General features: G+C 46.7%; 1 protein-coding gene across 2 annotated transcripts in view; it reads left to right on the forward strand.

Moving 5' to 3' along the window:
• Nucleotides 1-3,117: 3,117 nt before the first annotated feature.
• Nucleotides 3,118-23,636, forward strand: part of HACD3 (3-hydroxyacyl-CoA dehydratase 3) — a 39,003-nt gene continuing 18,484 nt past the window's right edge. Inside the window, exons 1-3 of one of the 2 annotated variants that reach the window (XM_040970176.1) lie at nt 3,118-3,350; nt 21,677-21,719; nt 23,377-23,450. In XM_040970176.1, coding sequence (XP_040826110.1) covers nt 3,264-3,350; nt 21,677-21,719; nt 23,377-23,450 — 204 coding nt within the window. In that variant the 5' untranslated portion in view covers nt 3,118-3,263. The remainder of the gene's footprint in view (nt 3,351-21,676; nt 21,720-23,376; nt 23,451-23,636) is intronic. The other variant, XM_040970175.1, reaches the window with a different exon arrangement.

Genomic DNA, 23,636 nt, shown 5'->3' on the forward strand with positions numbered 1-23,636 from the left:
CCACATTCCATTTGACTCTCATAAATGTCAATGGGCATTGAAGCCTAGTTCAACCCAACCAGTCCCAGTATCCAGCCCACACACATGCTGTTGGGTGCCTTTCTGTCTAGTCACCCCTGCCCTGGTTTTCATGCTGTCCAGTGGGAGTGGTAACCCAAGATGGAGGAGCCCACTATTTCCCTTCTAGGCCACTCCCACTCCCAGATTATGCACTCTCCAGGTGGTTCTGGAATTCAACTTGACAGATTTAGCCTCCAGTGCCAGCCCCTGCCAGCTGATGCTGCAACAAAGCCCAACCAACCCTCACCCACCCAACTTTTGCTTGCACCAGTCGGAAGTCAGCTCAACCTGATTTTTCCCTGATCTAGTTCACATGAGGCCCACAGGTGTTGCAGCCCTGCCTGGCCTGGTCCGCTCCCATTCCAACCCATGCTCTCCAGTGGGAGTGGTTGTCCAGCAGGTGAGCCCACATTCCCCCTGCCGGCCTTCCCCCTTCCCTCCTTGGTTCTCATGTGTGCTGCTTATTGGAAACTCAGATATACAGAGAGGAGGAGAGACAGAGAGAAAGATCTTCCGTCCACTGATTCACTCCTTACATGGTTGCAATGGCCGGAGCTTCTTCCAGGTCTCCCACGCGGGTGCAGGGTCCCAAAGCTTTGGGTCATCCTCAATTGCTTTCCCAGGCCACAAGCAGGAAGCTGGGAAGGAAGTGGGGATGCCAGGATTAGAACTGGCACCCATATGGGATCCCAGTGCATGCAAGGTGAGGATTTTAGCCATGAGGCTACTGCACTGGGCCCCAAATATACCTTTAAAATTTTTTTTCATTAGATACAAAAGTGTGAATTCAATAGTTTTCATGTATGCAAAATTCAAAGACAAACATTACTTAATGGTGACATGTCAGAATAGTAATTATGGAGAGGACAGGGGCAGTGACACTGAGATGAAGTAACTTTGGGAAGCAGCTGAATGCTTCAGATTGCAACCCAACCTAGATAATAATAACACAAGCATAAATATATGTAAGAATTCATCTTAAGTTGAACATTTGTCCATTTCCTGTACAAAAGTTTTCCAAAAAGACACATTTATTCGAAAAAAAAAAACCAGAGTGACAGCAACAGAAGGAGAGAAATACAGAAAGAAACAAAGAGATTGTTCATCTATTGGTTTATTCCTGAAATTCTCGCAAAAGCTAAATATGGCTCACACTGAAGTCAGAATCTGGGAACTCCATGTGGGTCTCCCACACATGTGCCAGGGGCCCAGATACTCCCACTGCCTTGCTAGGCACACCAGCAGGGAGCTGGAATAGAGGTAGCGCAGCTGAGATTCCAACTGGGAGGTACTTCAGTATGAGATACTGGCATGGCAAGCCGGGGCTTAACTTGCTGTGTCACAATGCTAACCTGTCCATGTGTGAGCTGTATTTCATCTTTTTATTTTCAATTACACTGCATTATGTGACACAGTTTCATAGGCTCTGGGATTCCTCCAACCCCTCCCCACACCCTCCTTCCATGGTGGATTCCTCCACCTTGCTGCAGTATTGTATTTCATCTTTAAAGCAAGTGCGCTCTATTGTACCTGCATGGTAATGAACAGAATGTAATAAAAATACTTTTATCATGGGCAAATATCTTAGTTTTCAAATTCAAGGCTATGAAGGTTACTGTGTCGCTTCCCTTCCCAATCCCATATTTGTTTCCGCTAAGGTCGTGTTGAAGAACCCTTCTGGGTTCTCATGTGATTGCCCCAGGCTGTGTAGGCACCCATAGCACCTCTGTGAACTAAGGTTTCTGAATCCACTCCCTTTCTGCCTGCTCCGCCCCCGGTCTTCCTGCTCCTGTACCCTGGCCCACAGAGCTTTCCAGATCGCCTCACCTTTGGACTCAGCCCTGTGCTTCCCCTGCTCCACCTACGTGGCTGCTGCAACTTCTCCTCTCCTGTTACATTCCGGCTCTCCAGCAATCACTCTCCAGTGTTTGCCCAGGCGCCTACCTACCCCAGTCACGGTTCACCTTCCCGCCTCATTTGCCAGATCAGCCATTTTCAGCCCTCTAAGTTACATGATCCACCCACTGAAGTGTTTCCTGAGGGTGGCTGGCATCATCTCTCTGTTGCTGGATCCCTGCCTTCGGTGCTTTGCTAAAGACACATGGAACTGAATTCTAAGTTCCATTTTTTCCCCCATCAGACTTTCTAGTGTTCACAGAAATACTCCTGGTATGAAATTATTCATTGCAGGAGAACTTGGACATGAAACTGGTTACAGATAACAGTTTGGATAAGTACAATGTATCTGCATTGTGGGTCAAGCCATCGCTTGCCACACCTGGCTCCACAGGGACTGCTGGTTGGAGTCCCAGCTGCTCCAGCTCCCTGCGAATGCACAGTGTAATATGGTTTGCGTGCTTGGGGCTTTGTACCCACCTGGGAGACCTGGAAGAAGCTCCAGGCTCCTGGTTTTGACCTTGTCCAGCCCTGAGCCTTGGGATCATCTGGGGGTTCAACGTGCGAATGGAAAAATTTCTGACTCTCCCTTTCTCTTTCCAATTTTCAAATAAATAACTAGTTAAAAGGACATAGTTCCAGATTCCTTTTAAGAGACTCTTGCAATGCTCAGTAGAATTGCCACCACTCATTTGAGGCCAACTAAAGGGCTATAAATTTTAAAAATTTAAAATTCTAGAATTACTTGCGTCTTTTGACAGACCGGACTCCTAGACTCCTAGACCGTGGTTGAGGCTGGGGCTGCGTCGTGTCCCTGACGCTGAGCTCAGCTGCGAAACTCAGGCACACAGCAGGCGTTTAATCAATGCTGAATGAGTGACAGCCAGAAGGGACCTTCCAGAGACAGCGGCGCCAAGCCCTTTTTCTATGCTGACCGGCCCTTGACCCGTCGCCAGCCTTTCCTTACTTTTTAAAATATATATATTTTTAAAGCAGCGCTGCAACCGGGGGAAAGCTCGGCTGACGACGACCGTGGAGTCAGCCGCGGCCTTCGGTGGCGTCACTGCGTCCTGGCCCCGCCCCTCCACGGGCGCGTCACTGCGCCAGGCCCGGCCCCTCCACGGGCGCGTCACTGCGCAGGCGCGGCCCGCGAGCGCGGTGGGGGCGTCTCGAGGCTGCCGGGCTGCCAGCGGCGTGCAGGTTTTGTGGGGTTTGCGGCCTGCGTTCGCCCTGCTCCCGGCACGCACTAAGCGAGGCAGCGAGAGAAGCGCGAGGCGAGCCTCTCCTGCGCCCGGGACAGCGTGGCCATGGAGAATCAGGTGTTGACGCCGCACGTCTACTGGGCTCAGCGACACCGCGAGCTGTATCTGCGCGTGGAGCTGAGTGACGTGCAGGTACGAGAGCCGAGGCGGGCTGCGCGCGGGACGCGACCCCGGCGGGAGGAGGGCGACTTGCCTCGATCCTGCTCCGCTTTGTCCGTGCGCGCGCGGGGCAGCCCTGCAGGGCGCCAGCCAGCGCGGCGAGGGCTTGCAGAGACTGTGGGGTCTGCCATCGCCGAGGGCCGGGGACCCACCGAGGGCCTGGGAGGCTGCCCATGGCCGTGGGCCGGGGAGTCTGCCTTGGGCCGGGGACCCACCAGGCCCTCTCTTTGTTCGCTGTCCGCAGTGGCCTGACGGGAGCCGGCGCCCCCGACCGCGGGAGGAATTGGGGATGTCTGAGGGCCTTGGAGACCGGGGTGGGGACCGAGGGGGAGAAGGAGCCGGTTGGGTCTGGAGGTTGCAAAGTGACGAGGGGCAGGGCGAGGCTTGGCTGTGCGGCCAGACAAGACGCGTCTGGTCCTGGAACCTTTACGAGGCTGCCCCTGCCTGGGGGAGGTGGCCACACCCACCTCCTAACCGTTTAGGGGTAGCGATCATTCTAGCACTTTTCATTTTAACATTAACGGGATCTGAGGAAACCGATCGCCGCCCCCTCTTCCCGCCCCCTCCCCCCGTTCTGAAGGCTGGGAGCTCAAGCTTACTGAGTTGCGTCAAGATTTCTCTTCAGTTGATGAAGCGTTGATGTTTTACGTCATGCCCCGCCCCTCATCTAGGTGCCCCCGCTTCCCTGCCCAGACCAACAAGGCTTCCGGTGTGGGGGGCGCTGGAGTTTTCCATCTAGAATGTTCTCTCCCCGGTCACGCTGCCTCCTCAGCGCTCCTTGACGTCTGTGGCCCGGTGCCCACGTCGGTCCCCTTGTCTGGAATCGTGGCCGGAGTGTGGCTGCCCTGGGAGTGTTGTACTTCGTGTTTGCTTTGGAAGTGGAAGATGGAAATCGTTCTGAGCCCAGGGCTCCTTCAGTGGGGTGTGTGGCATTGTGTCATGCATCGTTTAATGGGTTAAAACTGACTGAACTGTATTTTTGGCTCAGAGGATGAATGAATGAATGGCGCCGTCTCCCTCCACTGGGCTTCAGGGTGCTTTAATCTTAACTGGGAGAAATCTCTTGCGGGTGGGGACTTTGATCGCTGTCCAGAGCGAGTTCTTTTAACAGTCAAAAGCACAAGTACAGAATGTGTGTTTTTACAGCCTCTTTTAGTGTGTCATTAAGCAATACATTGACCAGGTTAAAGTCAGGCTCCGCTTTCTCTAGATGTCTACCACGTGATTGAGTAGAATATTCTGGAATGTCTGTGAAGCTACTGGCAGATACTTTTTTTTTTAAAGGGGGTGATGATGCAAAGAGGAAATTAGACAAATTAGAAAATGACCCATACTTATATATTTTTTGCTGAAACAGCTAAGCCTTTTATAGTGAAGAAATGTGATAATACTAATCATATTTGGTATGTTTAGAAATACAGAGGTATATATGAAATATGTAATAATTATAAGATATTATGGTAGGGAAAATTAAAATTATCTTTTGGAGATAATTTAAAATGGGGTGGGGGAGGGAACATTGGAGACCTGGAGGAAACGCCTGGCTTTCAACCACCCTGTTCTGCCTGTTGAGGCCATTTGGGGAATGAACTACTGAATTAAAGATCTTGTTCTCTCTCTGTCTCTCCTTCCCTCTCTTTAAAAATAAATAATTAAAAAATTTTTCTTTTGAAAAATGCATTTTTTTTCCCCAGTCGAGGTTTTGTTTTTCTCAGGTTTTGGCATTTGCAGTTCTGAGGCATCCAGTTCAAATACTATATGTTTAAAAATTACAAATAATGCCATTCGTAACAACAAGTCCTCTGATGTGTGTGAGCTGCTACACATTTACAAAGCTGAGTCAGACAGACTTCTGCTTTCCAAGGACATACTGTTTTAGAAGCATGTATATTATTATATATAGAGAAAAAATTGAAGTATTTATTTGTTTTTATTTGCAAGGTAGATTTACAGAAAAAGAGAGAGAAAGATCTTCAGTCTGTTGGTTCACTCCCCCAAAGGCCTGCAACAGCCAGAGTTGAGGCAATCTGAAGCCAAGAGCCTCTTCTGGGTCATTTCACTTGGGTGCAGGGGTCCAAGCACTGGGCCATCCTCCGCCCTGTCCTAGGCCTAAGGCAGGGAGATGGATTGGAAGTGGAGCAGCAGAGACACAAACTGGTGCCCAAATGGAATGATGGCACTAGCAGGTGGAGGATTAGTGTGTTGACCCACAGTGCTGACCCCAGAGAAAAAGTTTTGTTCATGAATTTGTGTATCGGTAGAATTAGAACTGGGTGTTGCACTAGAATTTGTTCTGTTTCTTTAGAGATATCATTCAGAAAGAAGAACTATTCATCTCAAACCAGGAGAACTTTCCAGAAAGAGAACCAGGAGGACTTGTGGATACTTTTAAAATTTTTTTTTTAAAAAATATTTATTTTACTTTTATTGCAAAGTCATATACAGAGAGGAGGAGAGACAGAGAGGAAGATCTTCCATCTGATGATTTCACTCCCCAAGTGACTGCTATGGCCTGTGCTCCACCAATCCAAAGCCAGAATCCAGGAACTTCCAGGAACTTCCTCCAGGTCTCCCTCATGGGTGCAGGGTCCCAAGGCTTTGGGCCGTCCTCAGTTGCTTTCCCAGGCCACAAGCAGGGAGCTGGATAGGAAGTGGAGCTGCCGGGATTAGAACCAGTGCCCAAATGGGATTCCTGTGCTTTCAAGGTGAGGACTTTAGCCACTAGGCCACCACTCTGGGCCCTGTGAATACTTTTCATTTGATACTTTTTTTCTGCCATGGTCCCCTATACAGAGACCATGGGGAACATACCAGTAGTTTGAGAGCACACTCTAGGGAAGTGTGGGGTGTCTCATTAAAAGGGCGTTGGAACCAATTCCAGGATTAGGTGTTGGTAATTGGGAGAGGGTTTTAGGAAGTGGGCATCCACTTTAGATTCTGTCAGAAAACAGGGCCAATTCTGATATCTGGTTGGCTGTGTGAGTAAGTCATATCTGCTAGATGAGGAGACTGGGACAAGAATAAAACTTAAACGAAAGGAGAAGTCACTGCCACTTCAATTTGGTTAAGAAAGGGAGGACATTTGGTATTCTGTGAGTGGCCTGCTGGTTGTGGGTTTGTGCTCACACAGAATTATGAAGAAGCCCTGCTTCGTGCTAGCAAGACTTCAGGGCAGCCTGTGGGAGGTTGATGTTTCATGAGATTGTTTAGCAGAACCACACGTGGTGGTTCTGCTCTGATGCCGTGTCTGCTCTGCCCTGAGATGTCAGCACTGCTCTTGTTTTTGCTTTCCTTTCTCTCCCGTCTCTCTTTCATCAATTGATTACTCTGTGTAGGCTCTGTTGAAATCAGTGGTTCTGCCTGAAGATGAAGCAATTCATTTGTACACTAAAAGCTGTTTAGCAGGCTCTCCCCCAGTCTGTGGTTAATCTAGGTGATGGTTGCCTGGCCAACTCTATGCCCCCTGCTTTCTGTAGCATGTCCCATGGCTTTGTGTGCGTTTGGGTTGCAGTTTGAGAGCATCAGCCGTGCCACCATCTCACCTGAGACCTAGGGAACTGTCCAGGTGTCACATCCCTTTGATGGTGATGTTGGAACTGCAGGGCTGGTGACTGACAGGACACTGCTGCCGATGTGAGGAAGCGGCAGGCGCAAAAAGGCTTTAAGGAGGCGTTGTCTGTGAGGTGAACAGGAGTAGGGATGGGGACAGCTAAAGCAGTCTTACTTTTGGAATAGAATTTACATTGAAGATGAGAAGAGTGGGCGTGTTTGTCCCGACAACCAGACTTGCTGGAGTATTTGCTCACTTACCACGGCTGTTGTTTGTCTTACATGTATGTGGACAAAGGGCATAGCTGTGCTGGAAGCCGTTTGAGGTGGAAAGAGTGGAACTGAATGCGAGAGACTGTGCCCTTGCTGTTTCATTTCCTCTCTGATGACTGTGGATAATTCACTTAACCTTTATGAGCTTGGTCTCTTCATCTCAATAAATGGGATTAAGAACCTTTAATTTATAGGACCATTTTGAGGTTTGGATTGGATAATGGGTTTGGCAGAGCTTTGTGAATTGTGTTGTGCTATTCAAGTGTGAGGTATGATGATGATGAGATTGAAGCTCAGGTGTGACAGACACAAAGAGCAAGGGATTGGCACACAGTCTCTTAGCTGATCAGCCTCACTGCATGACGCAAGTGGTCATCCAGATTATTGGGGAAAATGTGAAATTGGACTGGGACAGTTGGTGATCCAAATGGCCAAAAACCAAAACCAAAACCAAAACCAAACAAACAAAAAAACACCCCCCAAAAACTTAACCCTTGCCTTATTCCATAAAGGGAAGGTTGTAAATGACCTTTATGCATAAAACAAATTGAAAGAAAATATGGGAGGCTGTCTTTATGCCATTGACACAGGGAAGAATGTCTCAAACAAGGCACACAAAACACAAGTCTAAATAAAAAGATTGACAAATTTAAGGCAAACTTGAAGAAGATATTTGAAAGATATGTTAACAAATGAGTAGCATCTGGGCTGTTTTGAAGAACACCCACAGATCAATAAAAGACTCATTGGGATGGACATTCAGCCAAAATGCTGCTTGGGATACCTATGTCCTGTATTGGTGTGCCTGGCTCAAGTTACAGATCTGCTTCCTATCTGGCTTCCTGCTAAGGTGCACCCTGGGAAGGCGGCAAATGATGGCTCAAGTAGTTAGGTCTCTAACTCCACAGGAGGGATCTAAGTTGAATTTGAAGCTCCTAGCTTTCAAATTCAACTTAGACCTGAGCCCTGCCCCAGCTGTTGCTGACATGTGGGGAGTGAGCCACTGGATGGAAATTTCTGTCTTGTTTTCGAGTTGCTTTTAAGCAAAATGAAGATAAATCAATACAAATATAAAGCAGAAAAAGACATGTTATCCAGTAAAGAAAGAAGTAGATCATACCAGCAGATCAGAATAAAAAGAAATGATCCGGCACGGTAGTGTAGCAGTTAAAGTCCTCGCCTTGAACATGTCTGGTTCCCATATGGTCGCTGGTTCTAATCCCGGCTGACCTGCTTCCCATCCAGCTCCCTGTTTGTGGCCTGGGAAAGCAGTAGAGGACAGTCCAAAGCCTTGGGACCATACACCCACATGGGAGACCCGGAAGAGGCTCCTGGCTTCAGATTGGCTCAGCTGTAGCCATTGCGGCCGCTTGGGGAGTGAAATCATCAGACGGAAGATCTTCCTCTCTATCTTTCCTCCTCTCTGTATATCTGCCTTTCCAATAAAATTAAATACATCTTAAAAAAAAAAAGGAATAAAAAGAAACAAGAATGACCAGTGATCCTGAAATGATGCCCTATCCCAATTCTCAAATTTGATTGGGAAGAATGAAAAAAGCCTTATATTAACTGTCAACAGTGGATGACGACATTCAGTGGAGGGCTCTATTTATTTATTCATTCAGAAATAGAGACAGAGTGGCAGAGAGGGATCTTCCATTGCCTGATTCACTCCCCAAAGCCATGAAAGAGTCTGCTAATTTGGAGTGGGATCTGGAGAAGCAGAGCAGCTGGGACTCAGGATCCTGGTATGGGATACAGGTTGCACCCCGGTATGGGATACAGATTGCCAGTCTCACAAGTGGAGACCCACTCTGCCATCCTTAGTGGGACATTTCTTTTTTTTTATTATTTATTAATTACATTGCATTATGTGACACAGTTTCATAAGTTCTGGGATTCCCCCAACCCCTCCACATGTCCTCCCCCCATGGTGGATTCCTCTACCTTGTTGCAGTATTACAGATCAAATTCAGTTATGATTCTTTCATTGCAAGCATATACCAAGAAAATAGTCCAGCATCTAATTGTCCGGATAAATTCAATGGTTTATTGGGGAGATCATCTCTGGTCTGAAGGTAGAGCTGGCAGAGCATCATTCCCATCAATTAAAAGCCCCAACATAACATCAACAACACTTTACAGCATTATGGTATTAATTGACATGGTATTGATTAACCCATATGTTAATAGAAAATGCACGTTCTTAACCACATCCTGTGACTTCTTCATAGACATTTCAATTTTGGTTTATAGTCAGCCGGGTTCTATATACCTTACAATGGCTATAGACTACTATTCAGCTGTCTCCTGTCTATTTTCATTTTAGTATTTAGCTGTTTATAGTGTTGAAGCATGATTTTGCTGGGCTTGGTTGTTTTTCGGGTGGTCTGAACTGGTTTATAACTCTAACAAAACATGTGTCAACAGTTTAGGTGCAGAACATTTTTTGGAGGGGTGTGCAGAGAAATCTTCAATACCCCAGTGAGGAGTAACTAATCTTTGTTTCCCACCTAGTGAGGCCTGAGTGAATTAGTGGGACATTTCTAACACAGCCGATTTATAGAACAATTTGGCCTTACCTGAGAATATGCAAACCCTTGTGACTGGGGAGAGCTCCTTAGTGAACTCTTATCACATGGACAAGGACAAGGGATGGGCACTGCAGCCAGAAATTGAAAATGGTCTCAGTTTTTATTAATAGAAAGGATAAATTGTGGTATATTTACACACTGCCATGCTATACAACAGCCAAAATAAATGCAGCAAGAGTCTTTATCTATAGAATCAATGCTTAGAAGCATAAAATCAAGTGAAAAGCAAGATGAAGAGTGACAGTATAAAGCTATAAAGCTGTATGTGTACCATGTCTATATTGTGAAGATCCAGTGTGTTGTAAGTGAATAAAGAAGTGCAATGGGAATGATAAGCTTAAATTCTAGACCAGTGGTTACCTGCAAACCAGGTGTGTCTGAGACATCCTGTCAATGTATAGTTGCATCTGTCTGCTTTCTTTCTTTCTTTTAAAGATTTATGTATTTATTTGAAGAATAGAAGAGAGAAGAAGAGCTAGAGAGAGGTCTTCCATCTGCTGGTTAACTCCCCAGATGACCACAATGACAGAGTTCTTCAATTGATCCAAAGCCAGGAGCCAAGGGTTTCTTTCAGTTCTCCCACTTGGGTGCAGAATCTCAAGGTCTTGGGCCAGTTTTCTTAGGCCATCAGCAGAGAACTGGATGGGAAGTAGAGCAGCCAGGAGAGGGACTGTTGCCCATGTGGAATGCTGGTGCCTCACCGTGCTAATCCTCTGCACTAGGCCGTCTCTTATTTCCTTAAACATGATTAAAAGGGCTTGTTGTTTATTTGAAAGGCAAAATATTAGACAGATATCAGACAAAGATCTTCAGTCTTAGGGTTTCCTCCCCAAATGGCTGCATCATCCAGGAATGAGCCAGGTTGAAGTCAGGAGTCAGAAACTGTTGTGGTCTCTCACATGGGTGGCACAGGTCCAGGAACTTAGGTCATCTTCTGCTGCCTTCACAGGCCCATTATCATGAAGTCTGTATATTGGAAGCAGTAATAGTTAAGACTCAGACCAGCATTCTGATATGGGATGCTGGTGTTGCAAATGGCAGTTTAGCTCACTGTGCCACAACACTGATCTCTATTTAAAAAATGAAGCATACAAAATGCTAATTGATGGGTACAATGATGTTTGATATATCTTTTGAGTTTTGGCTGCTTATATCCATGGTATAAAAACATGGAGTATAAATTGAGCATTTGGGATTGTTGATCACTCAGTGGTTCAGGTGCAGTGCTAAACATTAGGTATTGTGATGAAGTGGTATATATTAAGACACCATCTTTAGTTTGATTGAGACAGACAGTAGATAAGTTAATAAAATAATCCTCTAGATAAGTACTGTGAGAGAAATAAAGAGGGTGGTGAGATAGAGTGTGATAGCTTGAAGCTGTTTTATATTGAGCAGTCAGGGAGGGCTTCATGGAGGAAGTGCTAATTGAGCCAAGTGTAACTTGAAGGATGAAATGAATCATAGAGGAAATGGGGAACAGAACATTCCAGCAAGTGCACAGACTGAGTGGATTCCAGGAACAGAACGGATGTTATTATGTATGGAGTGTACTAAGTGAAGAATAAATGAGAGGGAGATGAGGTTGGGAGGGTTTGCAGGATGTAGGTCATGCAGAGCCTTGTTGCCATGGCAAGGAGCTTGCGTCTTATTGTGAGAGCAAGGACAACTATTAAAGAGGGTGAAACCAAGGAACAGCTTGTTCGAGTCTGTGTTTTTAGCCTTGGGATGACAATGGAGATGGAGAGCCAGGGGAGGGGGTATCTGCAGAGAGTCTTCTGGACTTTAAGTGGGAGAGGGGGAGGGGGAAAAGGATCAACAGCCTGTCTTGAAATTATGCCCCAAGGAGCCAGCACTATGGCTCAGATAGCTAATCCTCTGCCTGCAAGCACTGGCATCCCAAATGGGCACTGGTTTATGTCCTGGCTGCTCCAATTATTGTCCAGCTCCCTGTTTGCAGCCTAGGAAAGCAACAGAGGATGGTCCACTGCTTTGGGACCCTGCACCCACATGGGAGACCTGGAAGAAGCGCCTGGCTCCTGGCTTTGGATCAGCCCAGCTCCAGCTGTTGTGGGAGTGAACTAGAAGATGGAAGATCTTTCTTCCTTGTCTCCTATCTGCCTTTGCAATAAAAGTAAATAAATCTTGAAAGTGCAGAGTGGATAATGGCACAGTGTACTGAAATGGTTGAGACTGCAGAGGTTGGGGGGTGGGATGCAGACATCCAGGGTTCTATCTTCAGATGTAAGTCTGAGTTTTACTTTAAGCAATTTTCCATGTAGAAATTTGAGCTAGTCATGTAACTATACAGGGTTCAGGGCAGTTGTCTCAGGTGGAAACAGAATTTTAGGATCATTTGTCTGGGAGACAGACCTGCCTCTTCTGGTTCCCTCTCTGACTTCCCCTGGCCAGGGCCCAATGCTGCTGCCATGCCCTTGGGCAGCTGGTTGCCCCACTGGCCCCTCAGCCCACCTGCCAGCACATCCTCCAACCCCCGTAGCTGCCCAGGTGGCCCTTATCCAGACTGGTCAGCTAGGCTTCACTGCGTAGGTGATGTCCATGGCCCCTGAGGTCGCATGGGCTCGCCTGTGAGACACGTGGCACCCTGACCGCAGCTTGCGCAGCCTGTTCTCCGGCTGCTGCAGATGGGGCCTCTCTCTTGTGAGTAGTTCTTGTTCTGCTCAGCCACTCGAGTGACCTGACCCAGTGTGAGCGCTTTGGCAAGAACAGGAAGCCCTGCGAAATAACCATGGTTGGGCTCCTACCTGAAGAGGCTCTTGGAAAACATGAGGCAATGCAGAGATGGCTTCTGGGCTGCAGTCTTGCACCCCTGCTCCCTCACCCCCAGCAGGACCACAGCGCTCCTGTGGTGGGCAGCAAGCAGGGAGTTTTTTTTACTCACAAACAGCCTCAGACTCAAATATGCAATTAAAGAGGTTTATTGTAGACCGTTAAAAACAAAGAACATTATGATATCTTAAGCCTACCTGAATACAAGATGTGCTGCTTTTATATACCATGAGGAGAAATGCAGTTGCTGATTAAATGGGTGGTGCTTCCTTATCCCTTCCAAATCTTTTCTAGTGATTGAAAGCTCTTTTATTTTAAATTGTCAGTGCTGCCAGCTAAACACTGCCAGAACCATACCTTGTAGTTAGACATGTTGGCTTTCTTGCTTATCTCATGAGAGAGACCGTGCACCATGGGAAGCAAGTGATATGTTGGCAAGAGGATGTAACGAAGAGCCGATGGGAGTGGAGTTTGTCAGGGTGGGAGGAATGCCCGCATCCCTGATCAGAGTGCCCAGGTGCCATGGAGGGCTCTAGCCTCTGACTGCAGCTTCCTGGCAATGCAGGCTCTAGGTGGCAGCGATGATGGTCACCCCTGTGGGAGATCTAGCTGGAGTTCCTGGCTCTGGCTGAGGGCCTTTGCAGACTTCTGGGAGTGAATCAGTGGATGGAAGCTCCCTGCTGATCTGACTCTCAAATGAATTCATGGTATTTCTTTTTGCCTCCCTATTCTCCTTCCTTCCATCCACCCATTTACCACTTACTCCATCCAGTCATCCATCATCCTCCAAAGGAAGTACTGATGATAGGATTTGAGCTGATGGGAGATTGAGAGAGAGCCCAAGCCCTTTGGGTTGTGTGCTGTCGGAAAGTTGGAACCATTCTGAGTGGAGATTTTGGGGCTGCCATAGAGGCCTGTGGTTAAACAAAATGGTCTGATGGTGCTATTTTCCTTTTGTCATGCTCTTGGAGTAACCTGAGGTGGGTTATTTTTTTTTTTTTTGAGATTGTTTATGTTCAACAGAGAACAAAATGACTGTGCACTACGCACCAGGTCCAGCTCTGTGACTATGACATCAGATTAGAGTATCTGTGGCTGATTATTTTCTTTCAAAACGCAGTTTAAATCAAGTCAGTCATTTTCATATATGTAAGTATGAAAATACAGCCAGAAGAAATTGTTGATGGTATGCCTACATCAGCTTCGCATTTCAGGATCCACTTTTTCACTTAGAGATGTGTACGCTTCCCCACACAGTATTTTTTTTTTCTGTGCTTTGAAAAACATTAGTTGGGTAGACATTTGCTGAATAAGTGACCTTCTTCACATGTTGGAGTGCCTAGGGTTAATTCCTAGTCCTGCTCTCACTCCTGATTCCAGCTTCTTGCCAGTGCAGACTCTGGGAAGCAGTGACGGTTCAAGTGCTTGGGTTCCTTCCTCTCACATGGGAGATCTTGGTTAAGTTCCCACCTCTTGGCTTTGGCCTAGCCCAGTACTAACCATTATGGACATTTAGGAGAGTAAACCAGTAGATGGAAGCTTTGTCTTTCTCTGTCCCACATATTTAAAAAAAAAAGCCAGCAAAGAATATTAGTAATATAACCTAAAATTTTACTTCAAAGGTAGTTACAGAGAGAGCAAGAGGCAGAAAGAGAGAGGCAATCACAGAGAAGGAGGGGACTTGTGGCTTGCTGCCCAAATGGCCGCAGCTGTTGGGACCAGGGCTGGGACTGGGCCAGGCCTAAGCTAGTAGTTGGAAGCTCCATGTGGGTCTTCCATGTAGGTGGCAAGGGCCTATTTACCTGGCCCATCTTGTACTGCCCTTTCAGGAACATTAGCAGGGAACTGGAACAGAAATGGAGCAGCTGGGATGCAAACCAGCATGCATATGGGATGTTGGCATCATAGGTGGTGGCTTGACCTGCCGTGCAGCCCTGATGCATCACTTTTGAGAGTATTCTGCTAGTATCTCAGAAATTGTTTGAAGCCATCAACATGTATATGTTAAGTACAGTGTTGGTTTTTTTTTCCTCTTAAGAATTTGAGTCAGACAAAGCTACAGAGCAAGATAGAGAGAGCAAGTGTCCCTCCTCACCCCTGTCACTGCTGCCTCCCATGGTTTGCATTGGAAGGAAGCTGGAGTCTGGAGCAAAGAGGCAGGTATCAGAGTCAGACATCCTGACATGCGTCACTCTGACCTGCTAAGTCAAACACCTGCCCCAGCACTTTACTGACCGGAGAAAAAATAGTAACAGAATGCAGGCAAGAACCAAGACACAGGTTAGCTTGATGGTGCAGTTTCAATTGGCTAATCCTCTGCCTGGAAGTACCTGCATCCCATAAGGTCACCTGTTTGTGTCCCAGTTGCTCCGCTTCTCACCCAGCACGCTGCTTGTGGCTTGGGAAAGCAGTCGAGGATGGCCCCAGTCCTTGGGAACCTGAACCTGCATGGGAGACCAGGAAGAAGCTCAGGTCCAGCTGTTGGGGCCATCTGGGGAGTGGAAGATCTTGTCCTTCTTTCTATAAGTCTGCCTTCCCAACAGCAGCAGCAGCAGCACAGGAGCAAAAACCACAACAAAAGAATCCTTCTTCCTGTGGCTTGTTGATTGACATGTTGGGAGAGTTGCTGTCATCTAGTCCTCCCATCTGAAATAACATCCATGCATGTGCATCAGATGGCAGTAGCTGAAGCAACCGTTGCTGCTTCTACAGCAGTTGTGAGACGCTGCTCTCTTTCAGATACATAAAAAGAGATGCTGCTATCAATTGTAATACATATCCAGATTTTTAATGTGAAAAATATGTTTTAGATTTTATAAAATACAGCCAATTGTGGAGTTGTCAGTGAGGTGTAGTGCTTAAAGCATTAAAAATAATGAACTCGTTCAGAAACAAGTATAAATCAGAGGTTCCCAACTCAAGGGCCCAAAATGCGGTGTTGTGATTGGCAGCACTGGCACCCTTTGCTTTGGTTTGAATCTCAGTTTTTCCACTTGCTCATTTTGTGATCTTGGCCAAGTTGCTCAGCCTTTCTAAGGCTCAGATTTCTCATCTGCACAAGTACATGTACAAAGGTACGTGTTGCTATGTAATATGTACCTTTGAGAGACACCTGGAGTACAGCTAGTGCCCAGTACATGGTAATTAGCAGTATGGGGGTGGATGGTGCGAGTGCCTGGTATATGGTAATGAAGCAGTGTGGGGGTGGACAGTGCAGTCTCATGGAGGGAGAGTGGGAGAGAGAAGCGGAAGCTGGCACATTGGAGGTTGACATAGCTCATTTTTGAAAGAAAAGCTGGAAATCCAGATTTTTTTAATTGAAAAAAAAAATCCTTGTAGTTCTAAACTTTAGACTTTGTGATTAATGTATGTAAATGACTGCTGTGTGCATGGAAGTCTTCCAGACCCTGGGCTCTATAAGCTAGGCTGGCATCGTCCCTGGATGCTGAGGTTGCTGCCGGTGGTCAAGGACAGGCAAGTCAAGTAGATAAATGTATGAAACAATTTCAGTTAATCATTGTCAGGAAGAAAGTAAAACAAACCAAAAAAATTGAGATGACATGAAAATTTCAAACTGGATAATTGTGGAGTGGCTTTTTGAAGAGGTGAATTTTGAGCAGAAACCTAAATTTTAAGAAGCCGTGCAAAAGATTATGGGGACTGAAGATGATAGGGAGAGAACAGCTTCTGGAAAACCCTTAGATAGAGGGTACTTGGTGGTGAATGCAGATTAAACAATTCATGGGTAAGACACCAAACTTCCCTGTAGGCTGTGTAAAATGCTGCAAGCTGCTTTGGTCTTTAGGAAGCCATTCTGTGGCAGAGAACTATTCAGCAACTGACTGATGGAGGAAAGGAACAGTGCAGGATTAAGGGCTGAGGCCTTCAGAAATATCAACATGGATTAGAGGAGAGTGTGAGTGAGCCAGCTGAGACAAAAGGGTAGACGGTGCAGCATAAGACCCAGGGCAGGAAACATAGTTCCAGGTGCCTGCAACACTTGCAGCTCCAAGATATACAAACATTAAATACCAGACAATGAGGGACTGGTGCTGTGTAGCATTTTAGGTTGTTGCCTGCAGCATCACCAACCCCTGTAAGTGCTGGTTCAAGTCTCAGCTGTACCACTTCTGATCCAGTTCCCTACTGATGCCCTGAGAAAAAGCAGTGGAAGATGACCCAAGAGCTTGGGTCACTGCGCCCTAACTTGTGGCCATTTGGGGAGTGAACCAGTGGATGAAACATCTGTTTCTGCTTGTCTCTAATTCCGCCTTCAAATAAATCAAAACTTTTTAAAGAAAGTAAATTTGAGCTGGAGATTTTAGTATGATGACATCATGTTTTCAAAAATTCCTGATTGGTGCTGCGGAGTGAGAGAGATTACACCGGGCACAACTGTAGAATGTCAGGAGTGTCTTTATTTCCCAAGGTTGGCCAGCAGCTCCCACTACACTTGAGGAACCACTATGATAGGTAGCAGAAGTCACAGATTTTTAAGCTGTCATCCTCCAGTCAGATTGAGAGTCATATAGAACAAAGTTTCCATGTATTCAGTTACTAAGTACAGGAGGCAGGAAGGGAGCTGCCAGAGTCCAAAGTTTTCCTGTAGTTAAGGAACCTAACCTAGCACAATAGGAGGCGGGAGGGACCTGGCACCTGTAGAACTCTGAACCATTTCTGTGCTGAATGGAGCAGGAGGCAAGAGAGGCAGGGCATACTGAGGAGCAACCTGAGCAGGTTTCTGCCATTCAGTTAACTTGAATGGAGTGAGAGGAGGTAGGAAGGAGGCCCTTTGCTGTCTGTTGTAAACCCAACAAGCGGTGGCTAGCCCCCAACCAGGATCAACCCCATTGCAGTTGGGAGCAGACTTTGTGCCACAGGGGGTTACAGTTAGACTTGGGATGGCCACATCTGATGTTGGAGTTCCTAGGGTCAAGTCCTTCATCCATTTGCAGTTTGATTGGCTGCAGATGTGCCTGTGATGGGACCTAATATTTGGGTCCCATCTTTCCATTGGCAAGACCTGAATGGCATTCCTAGTTTCTGGCTGTGGCCTGACACAGTCCCAGTTGTTGCTGGCATTTGAACAGTGAACATTTGCACGGTAAATTTCTCTCTCCCTCTGTTCCTTCTCTCTCTGTGTGTTACCCTGCTTTTCAAATCAATAAGAAGTAATGAAACTCTCTAGCAAGACCCTTCAAAGAGGAACCTTGAGTATGCTTGTAATTGTTCACTCTTCTCGAAGGGGACCCAAGGCTCCTTGAAGAAATAGCAAGTTGTCCCAAGTCCTTGCTGCAGAAACTACAGAATCCTCAATGGGTACAAAGTCATGTCCGAACAATGCAAGAGCTAGTTTAAGGGGGATGTGTGCTGGCCAAATTTAGGAAAATTTGAACACCTAAAGTTGTGTAGACTTTTGGCTTTGCAGTTGAGACAGCACGTGGGACACCTGCATCTCATGTTGGAATGCCAGAGTCCAAATTCCCACTACACTCCTGATTCTGGCTTTCTGCCAATGATGGTGCAAGTGATTGGTCTCCAACCACAAAGGGACCTGGATTATGTTGCAAGCTGCTGGCTTTGGCTAATGCCTAGTCTGGGCTGTTGCAGGCATTTGGGGTGGCAAACCAGTGGATGGGATTGTCTCTCTCGTGTCACTGTCTCATTGTTTTTGAAACAATAAGAAAGAAGAGTAACAGATTTTGCAGGGTGGATTCAGAAAAGAAAACCCTGTGTTCATGGTAATAGCAAATGAAGACCAAGGTTGGGGAGAGAGGCAGAAAGTGGATGTGGTTATGTGGTTGAAAGGGGTGCCACGTGGGATCAGAACCTGTTTGATACCTTGACTGTGATGGTGAATAGTTGAAACTCACCCTTGTAATAAGCTTCCCATAGATCTAAGCATGTGTGTGTGCACACACACACATGAAAATGAATACAACTGAGTACACCTGAGTAAGGTAGGTGGATTGTGTCAGTGTCCTTATCCTGATTGTGATATTTTAGCTATGGCTTTGTGCCACTGTTGGGGAAAGCTGGGGCTCAAAGAAGTCGAGTGAGACTCCAAGGCGAGTTAAATGTCTTTATTCTTCAGTCAGGTGGCCACTTTTTTTTTTAAGATTTATTTTTTTACTGGACAATCAAATATACAGAGAAGAGGAGAGACAGAGAGGAAGATCTCCCATTCAGTGATTCACTCCCCAAGTGGCTGCAATGGCTGGAGCTCAGCCGATCCAAAGCCAGGAGCCTCTTCCGGGTCTCCCATGTGGGTGCAGGAACCCAAGGCTTTGAGCTGTCCTTGACTGCTTTCCCAGGCCACAGGCAGGGAGCTGGATGGGAAGTGGGGCCACCTGGATTAGAACCCATGTGGGGTCCTGGTGTGTTCAAAGTGAGGACTTTTAGCAGCTAGGCCATTGTTCCAGGCCCGGAAACGAGCATTTTGTAACCTTTAGTGTAAAGTAGATTGAGACAAGGATTAGCAATAGAAAGTGTAAGGCTTAGTCGGGGTGGGTGAGGGGCGGCCTAGGAGGAGGCTGAGAAGAGTGGCTGATGAGGCCGCACTGGAAGAAGGCAGCTCCCTGCTTGGCCAGCAGTTGCAGATCCACCAAGGTCGAAGCGAGCCTATGACACTCTAAAAGGCACATTCCTTTATCCCCTCCCCCACCCCCACACCTCTACATCCTCTTGATAAAAACAACCCATCATGTCCCCTGGTCGTGACTTCCCTGGCGTGCTCTCTGTACTGGACCAAGGAACCCTGCCCAGGAGTGCTCCCAGTAAAGCTTGTTTTAAGCTGAACTCTATTCTGTGTGAATTTCTGGTTCTGAACCTGAACTCTAACCTTACAGAAAGGTTGACTTAGGTTCAGCAGGTTCTAGTAAGTCACTTACTGACAGCAAAAGGAAAGTGCATCTTCATAGCAGAGAGCTCTGACAGTCACCTTTTCAATGAAGTCAGCAAATTTGACATCACCATCTGACAGTGTGGAGTTTTGTGCTGCCCTAAGCACCCATATCACCTGTGAAAAAATTTTCTTTTGTCAAAAATGTTTAATATGAGTGCCAGCACTGTGATGTAGCTGCTAAAACTGCTGTGTAGGGCCTGGTGTGGTAGCCTAGTGGCTTAAGTCCTCGCCTTGCACGCACTGGAATCCCATAAGGGCACTGACTGTTTCATATCCTAGCTGCTCCACTTCCCGTTCAGCTCCCCTGCTTGTGGCCTGGGAAAGCAGTCGAGAATGACCCAGAACCTTGGGATGCTGCATCCACTTGGGAGACTCAGAGGAAACTCCTGGCTCCTGTCTCTTGGCTCCTGGCTTTGGATCAGTTCAGTTCCTGCCATCGCAGCCACTTGGGAAGTGAACTAGCAGATGGAAAATCTTCCTCTCTCTCTCTCTCTCTCCCTCTCCTCCTCCTCCTTCTCTCTGTATATCTAATTTTCCAATAAAAAAAAATCTTAAGAAACTACCATCTACACTGCTGGCATCCAGTATGGGTGCTAGACTCCAGTTTCAGTCCAGCTCTGTACTAATCATCATGTGTAGCAGATCTGGCTGGCTGGGCCCTGTAAACCTGCAGAATTAGGTGAAGTAATAAAATACTTACTATTAGCCCTCCAGATTTTGGGGTTTTTTAATGTTATAGTAAAGAGCTGGAATAATCAAATGTTTTTGGCATGATTGTCTGAACTAGATTGCATATGTAGATCAGGGGTTTTGGTCCCACATCCCTGGGCTGCAGGAACTGCCTGTTTTTACTGAAACCTGTGGCTCACAGAGCTGTTCCCTGATTTCCGGGAACAGCTTGTGCTGTAGCTGGGCACTTAAGCCTAGGTTGACACATCTCTGCCTGAGGCTACTAAACCTGGGCACCCAAACTTCTGTTTCCTTCCAGCTCAGTGAGAGTGTGGGGGCCACAGGAATGGATCCACCTCTAACATATCCCAGAACCCCAGCCTCCATGCAATTTTTTCATGGAGAAAGTGTTCCTCTTACTGAGGAACCATCCCTCTTCCCAGGCAGCCTGTTCAGGTGAGGTTCCCTCAGTCCTATAGCACTGAGAGGAGCAGGTTTGTTTCCAGCCCCTAGGGCAAGCTCTTGAGCCTGCAGGCTCTACTCCTGCTGGGAAAGCTCTTCGCTAAAGCCTGGCTCAGTTGTTCCTCCTCCCACAGCACTTTCACTCCAACCCTCCCACCCCCGCTTTTCCTAGCCCTCTTGGCTATAGATAGAGCACTGAGGCCCCCAAGGTCTCTCGGTGCACCGGCTTCTCCAGCCCTCTGTCCATCGAGGTGTTTCCTCTGATGAATGATGGAGCACAGAAAGCTCCCAACACAAGACAAAACCAAGCAATCAGCATGCTACCTTTTGCTTGTTTTCTGCTACTGAACCACGTGTTCAAGTAGTTTCACTGTAAATTATGCTGCTAAAATGTATGTAGGGGGTATATGTACCTTCTGGGATTAAATGAACAGATTGGAAAATTTTGAACTCTTCAGGTCTTGAGTTGGTTGGGGCCATAAAACTTGAACATCCTATTTTCCTTCAGCCACCTGTCATCCTCAGCCCTTTCCTGTCCCCGTGGAGATTAATTTTCTGCATGCATTGCAGGTCCCACCTTTAGCAAAGCCTTCCCCAGCCACTCTTCCCATTGGGCTTACTTTTCTGACTCCCACATACTTACTGCCTTCGGCTACTCTGCTGGTCTTACGGGTATGTGCCATGACAAGTGTTTGCTAGAAATGACTTGTCTGTTCTACTGGATTCATGTTCTACACTCAGGGACCCAGGCTTTGAGAGTTGTATGTTATCGCTTAGTTTTTACTGTGCACCTTGCATGCTTTACATAATCAGAAGGGACTGATTTGGTTCTAGATTGTTCTGCACAGTTAGGGTCCTTCTTGTAGGAACCTCCAAATACGTGAATAACCATGTAAATGTAGTCTGTGGGGAGACACAGAGTAAGAGGTTGAATCGCACGGGGAAAGTAGGAGGAAGGTGAGAAGAAACACCTGGATTCGTTTCACTTTTCTTGTTAAAAAGCTTTCCTGCCGGTTTCTTTTTCTTATTTTCTTTCTTTCTTTTTTTTTTTTTTGCAGAACCCTGCGATCAGCATCACTGAAAATGTGCTGCATTTCAAAGGTCAGTACCTGGGCAGGTGTGTTCAACTTTCTGCACAGTTCAGGACACTGGATGGTCTTACATGGTTTACATGTTCTACATGTTCATTGCTGCTCATGTCTCTGATGCTCTTGGGGTCAAGTCAATGATTTTAAAAGATAAGATTAGAAAAGGCAAAGCTTGTTTAAAACCACTGGACAAGGCAATAGATATGGTTTTGGAGGGGGGAGGAACGAATCCTGAACTGGAAATCAAGAGTGTCTTTTAGCTATAATTCTGTCACAACCTCAGACAAGTTATTGCTTGAATGCTGTTAGAAGGTGAAAGTGCTGGGTTATGATCTGTGTTTCTCAAACCTAAGAAGCCACAGATACACGAGAAAGTGCCCATAGGACCTGGTTGAGCAACATGTGAGGGACTGATATCTCTTGAAATGGCTGTTTGGCACAACCATAGCTCTGAACGTGGACACACAGGGCACTGACCTTGTGTGGCAGGCCTTGATTCTAAGCTGGCCATTTAGATGAGCTGGGGAGTGCTGCTTGGTTTAAAAAAAAAAAAAGAGCATGAATTTAAAAATTGAAATGTCGTTGGTGAGTTCTGGGGCTCTCTGATGTTACACCTGCAGATCAGTCTGAGAAACACTGCCCTCTGCATGAGGTCTGATGCTCTGATTCTGTGGCTCTGCCTCTCCCCTGTCCAGCAGCAGTGTCCTGTTGTGCCTGCAAGGGAAGGTTTCCCTGCTCTGTCACACAGTGGAGCCGAGTGGTTCTCTGTTGGTTCTAGTTTTTGATGTTATTGAAGAACAGAGAGTTCCTGTTTTGCACGAGAGTCCCTCTGCCCTAGTACATTTGCATGGAAGTGTAACCTGGTTTCTGTATCTGCTTTTCAAGATTAAAGAAACCACTCCATGTTCGTAGGACATTCAGAAGCAAGTTAAAGTGATAAAAGTGATTCTTGCCTCCCAGGAACTTATAGAAGATCCTACCTTAAGGGATTTATAACTTTAAGAATAATTACCGTGCATAGTACACTTAAGCAGGTGGCCAGAGTGGGGAAGAGGATCCTAGAAGAGAACTAAATAGTAAATGAATCAGAGTGAACTGGGTGAGCCATGCAGCATCTGGGCTCTGGGTGTGGCACCTGCTTGCTGTGCACTGGGGTAGGGTAATGGCTCTAATCCAGGGACTTCCCTCTCAGTTCCACCTATGCCCCTCTCCCCCCTCAGCTGTCTTCGTCTTTCTGTTCCATCTGGGAGGTGTTAAAAAAGTGAGCTTAGTCCTGATTGGGAGGTTTTAAATTCAGAGCTGTCTTTAGGACAGCTTTTCTTAGCCACAAGCAAGAAGGTATGTTATACACTTGATTCTTTTGTGAAAGTTCAGTTTATATTAATGTGACAAATTTGGGTTTGCTTTCAATATTATTTTTGCTGCCTGTTACTATTATTTGTTGTTAAGGCTTTGAGAGATGAAGTAGGTGATGGGAACTGATCGTCAGAGGACATAGGGTGAGAACCTTCTGGCTTACGTAGCTGTTGTGGAGCTTTGCTCACGAGCTCCCATAGGTTTCAGGAGGACCCATTACTCTTTGTGTATTTATGAAAGGACTGTACCAAAATGCTTTTTGGCTGACCTTGTTCTGCTCAAGTTCACAATAACCCCCATTGCTTTCTCTATAGCCCAGGGACACGGTGCCAAAGGAGACAATGTCTATGAGTTTCACCTGGAGTTCTTTGACCTTGTGAAGCCAGAGGTATGTTCTTTCCTTTCTCTAGAAGGCGGGCCCCAGGATTTGGGCCAAGTGACCCAAATCCCACCAGTTCCCCCATCCCAAGGGCTCAGGAACCCAGCCCCTACCGCATAGGTGGGTTCAGGACCTGAGCCAAGCTACCCGAGCCCTGTCAGATCACCTGTCCCTGGGACTCACATACCTGGCCCT

The sequence above is a fragment of the Ochotona curzoniae genome, unplaced genomic scaffold, assembly GCF_017591425.1.
Source record: "Ochotona curzoniae isolate NIBS_2020 unplaced genomic scaffold, NIBS_Ocur_1.0 scaffold_4701, whole genome shotgun sequence".
Lineage (NCBI taxonomy): Eukaryota > Metazoa > Chordata > Mammalia > Lagomorpha > Ochotonidae > Ochotona > Ochotona curzoniae.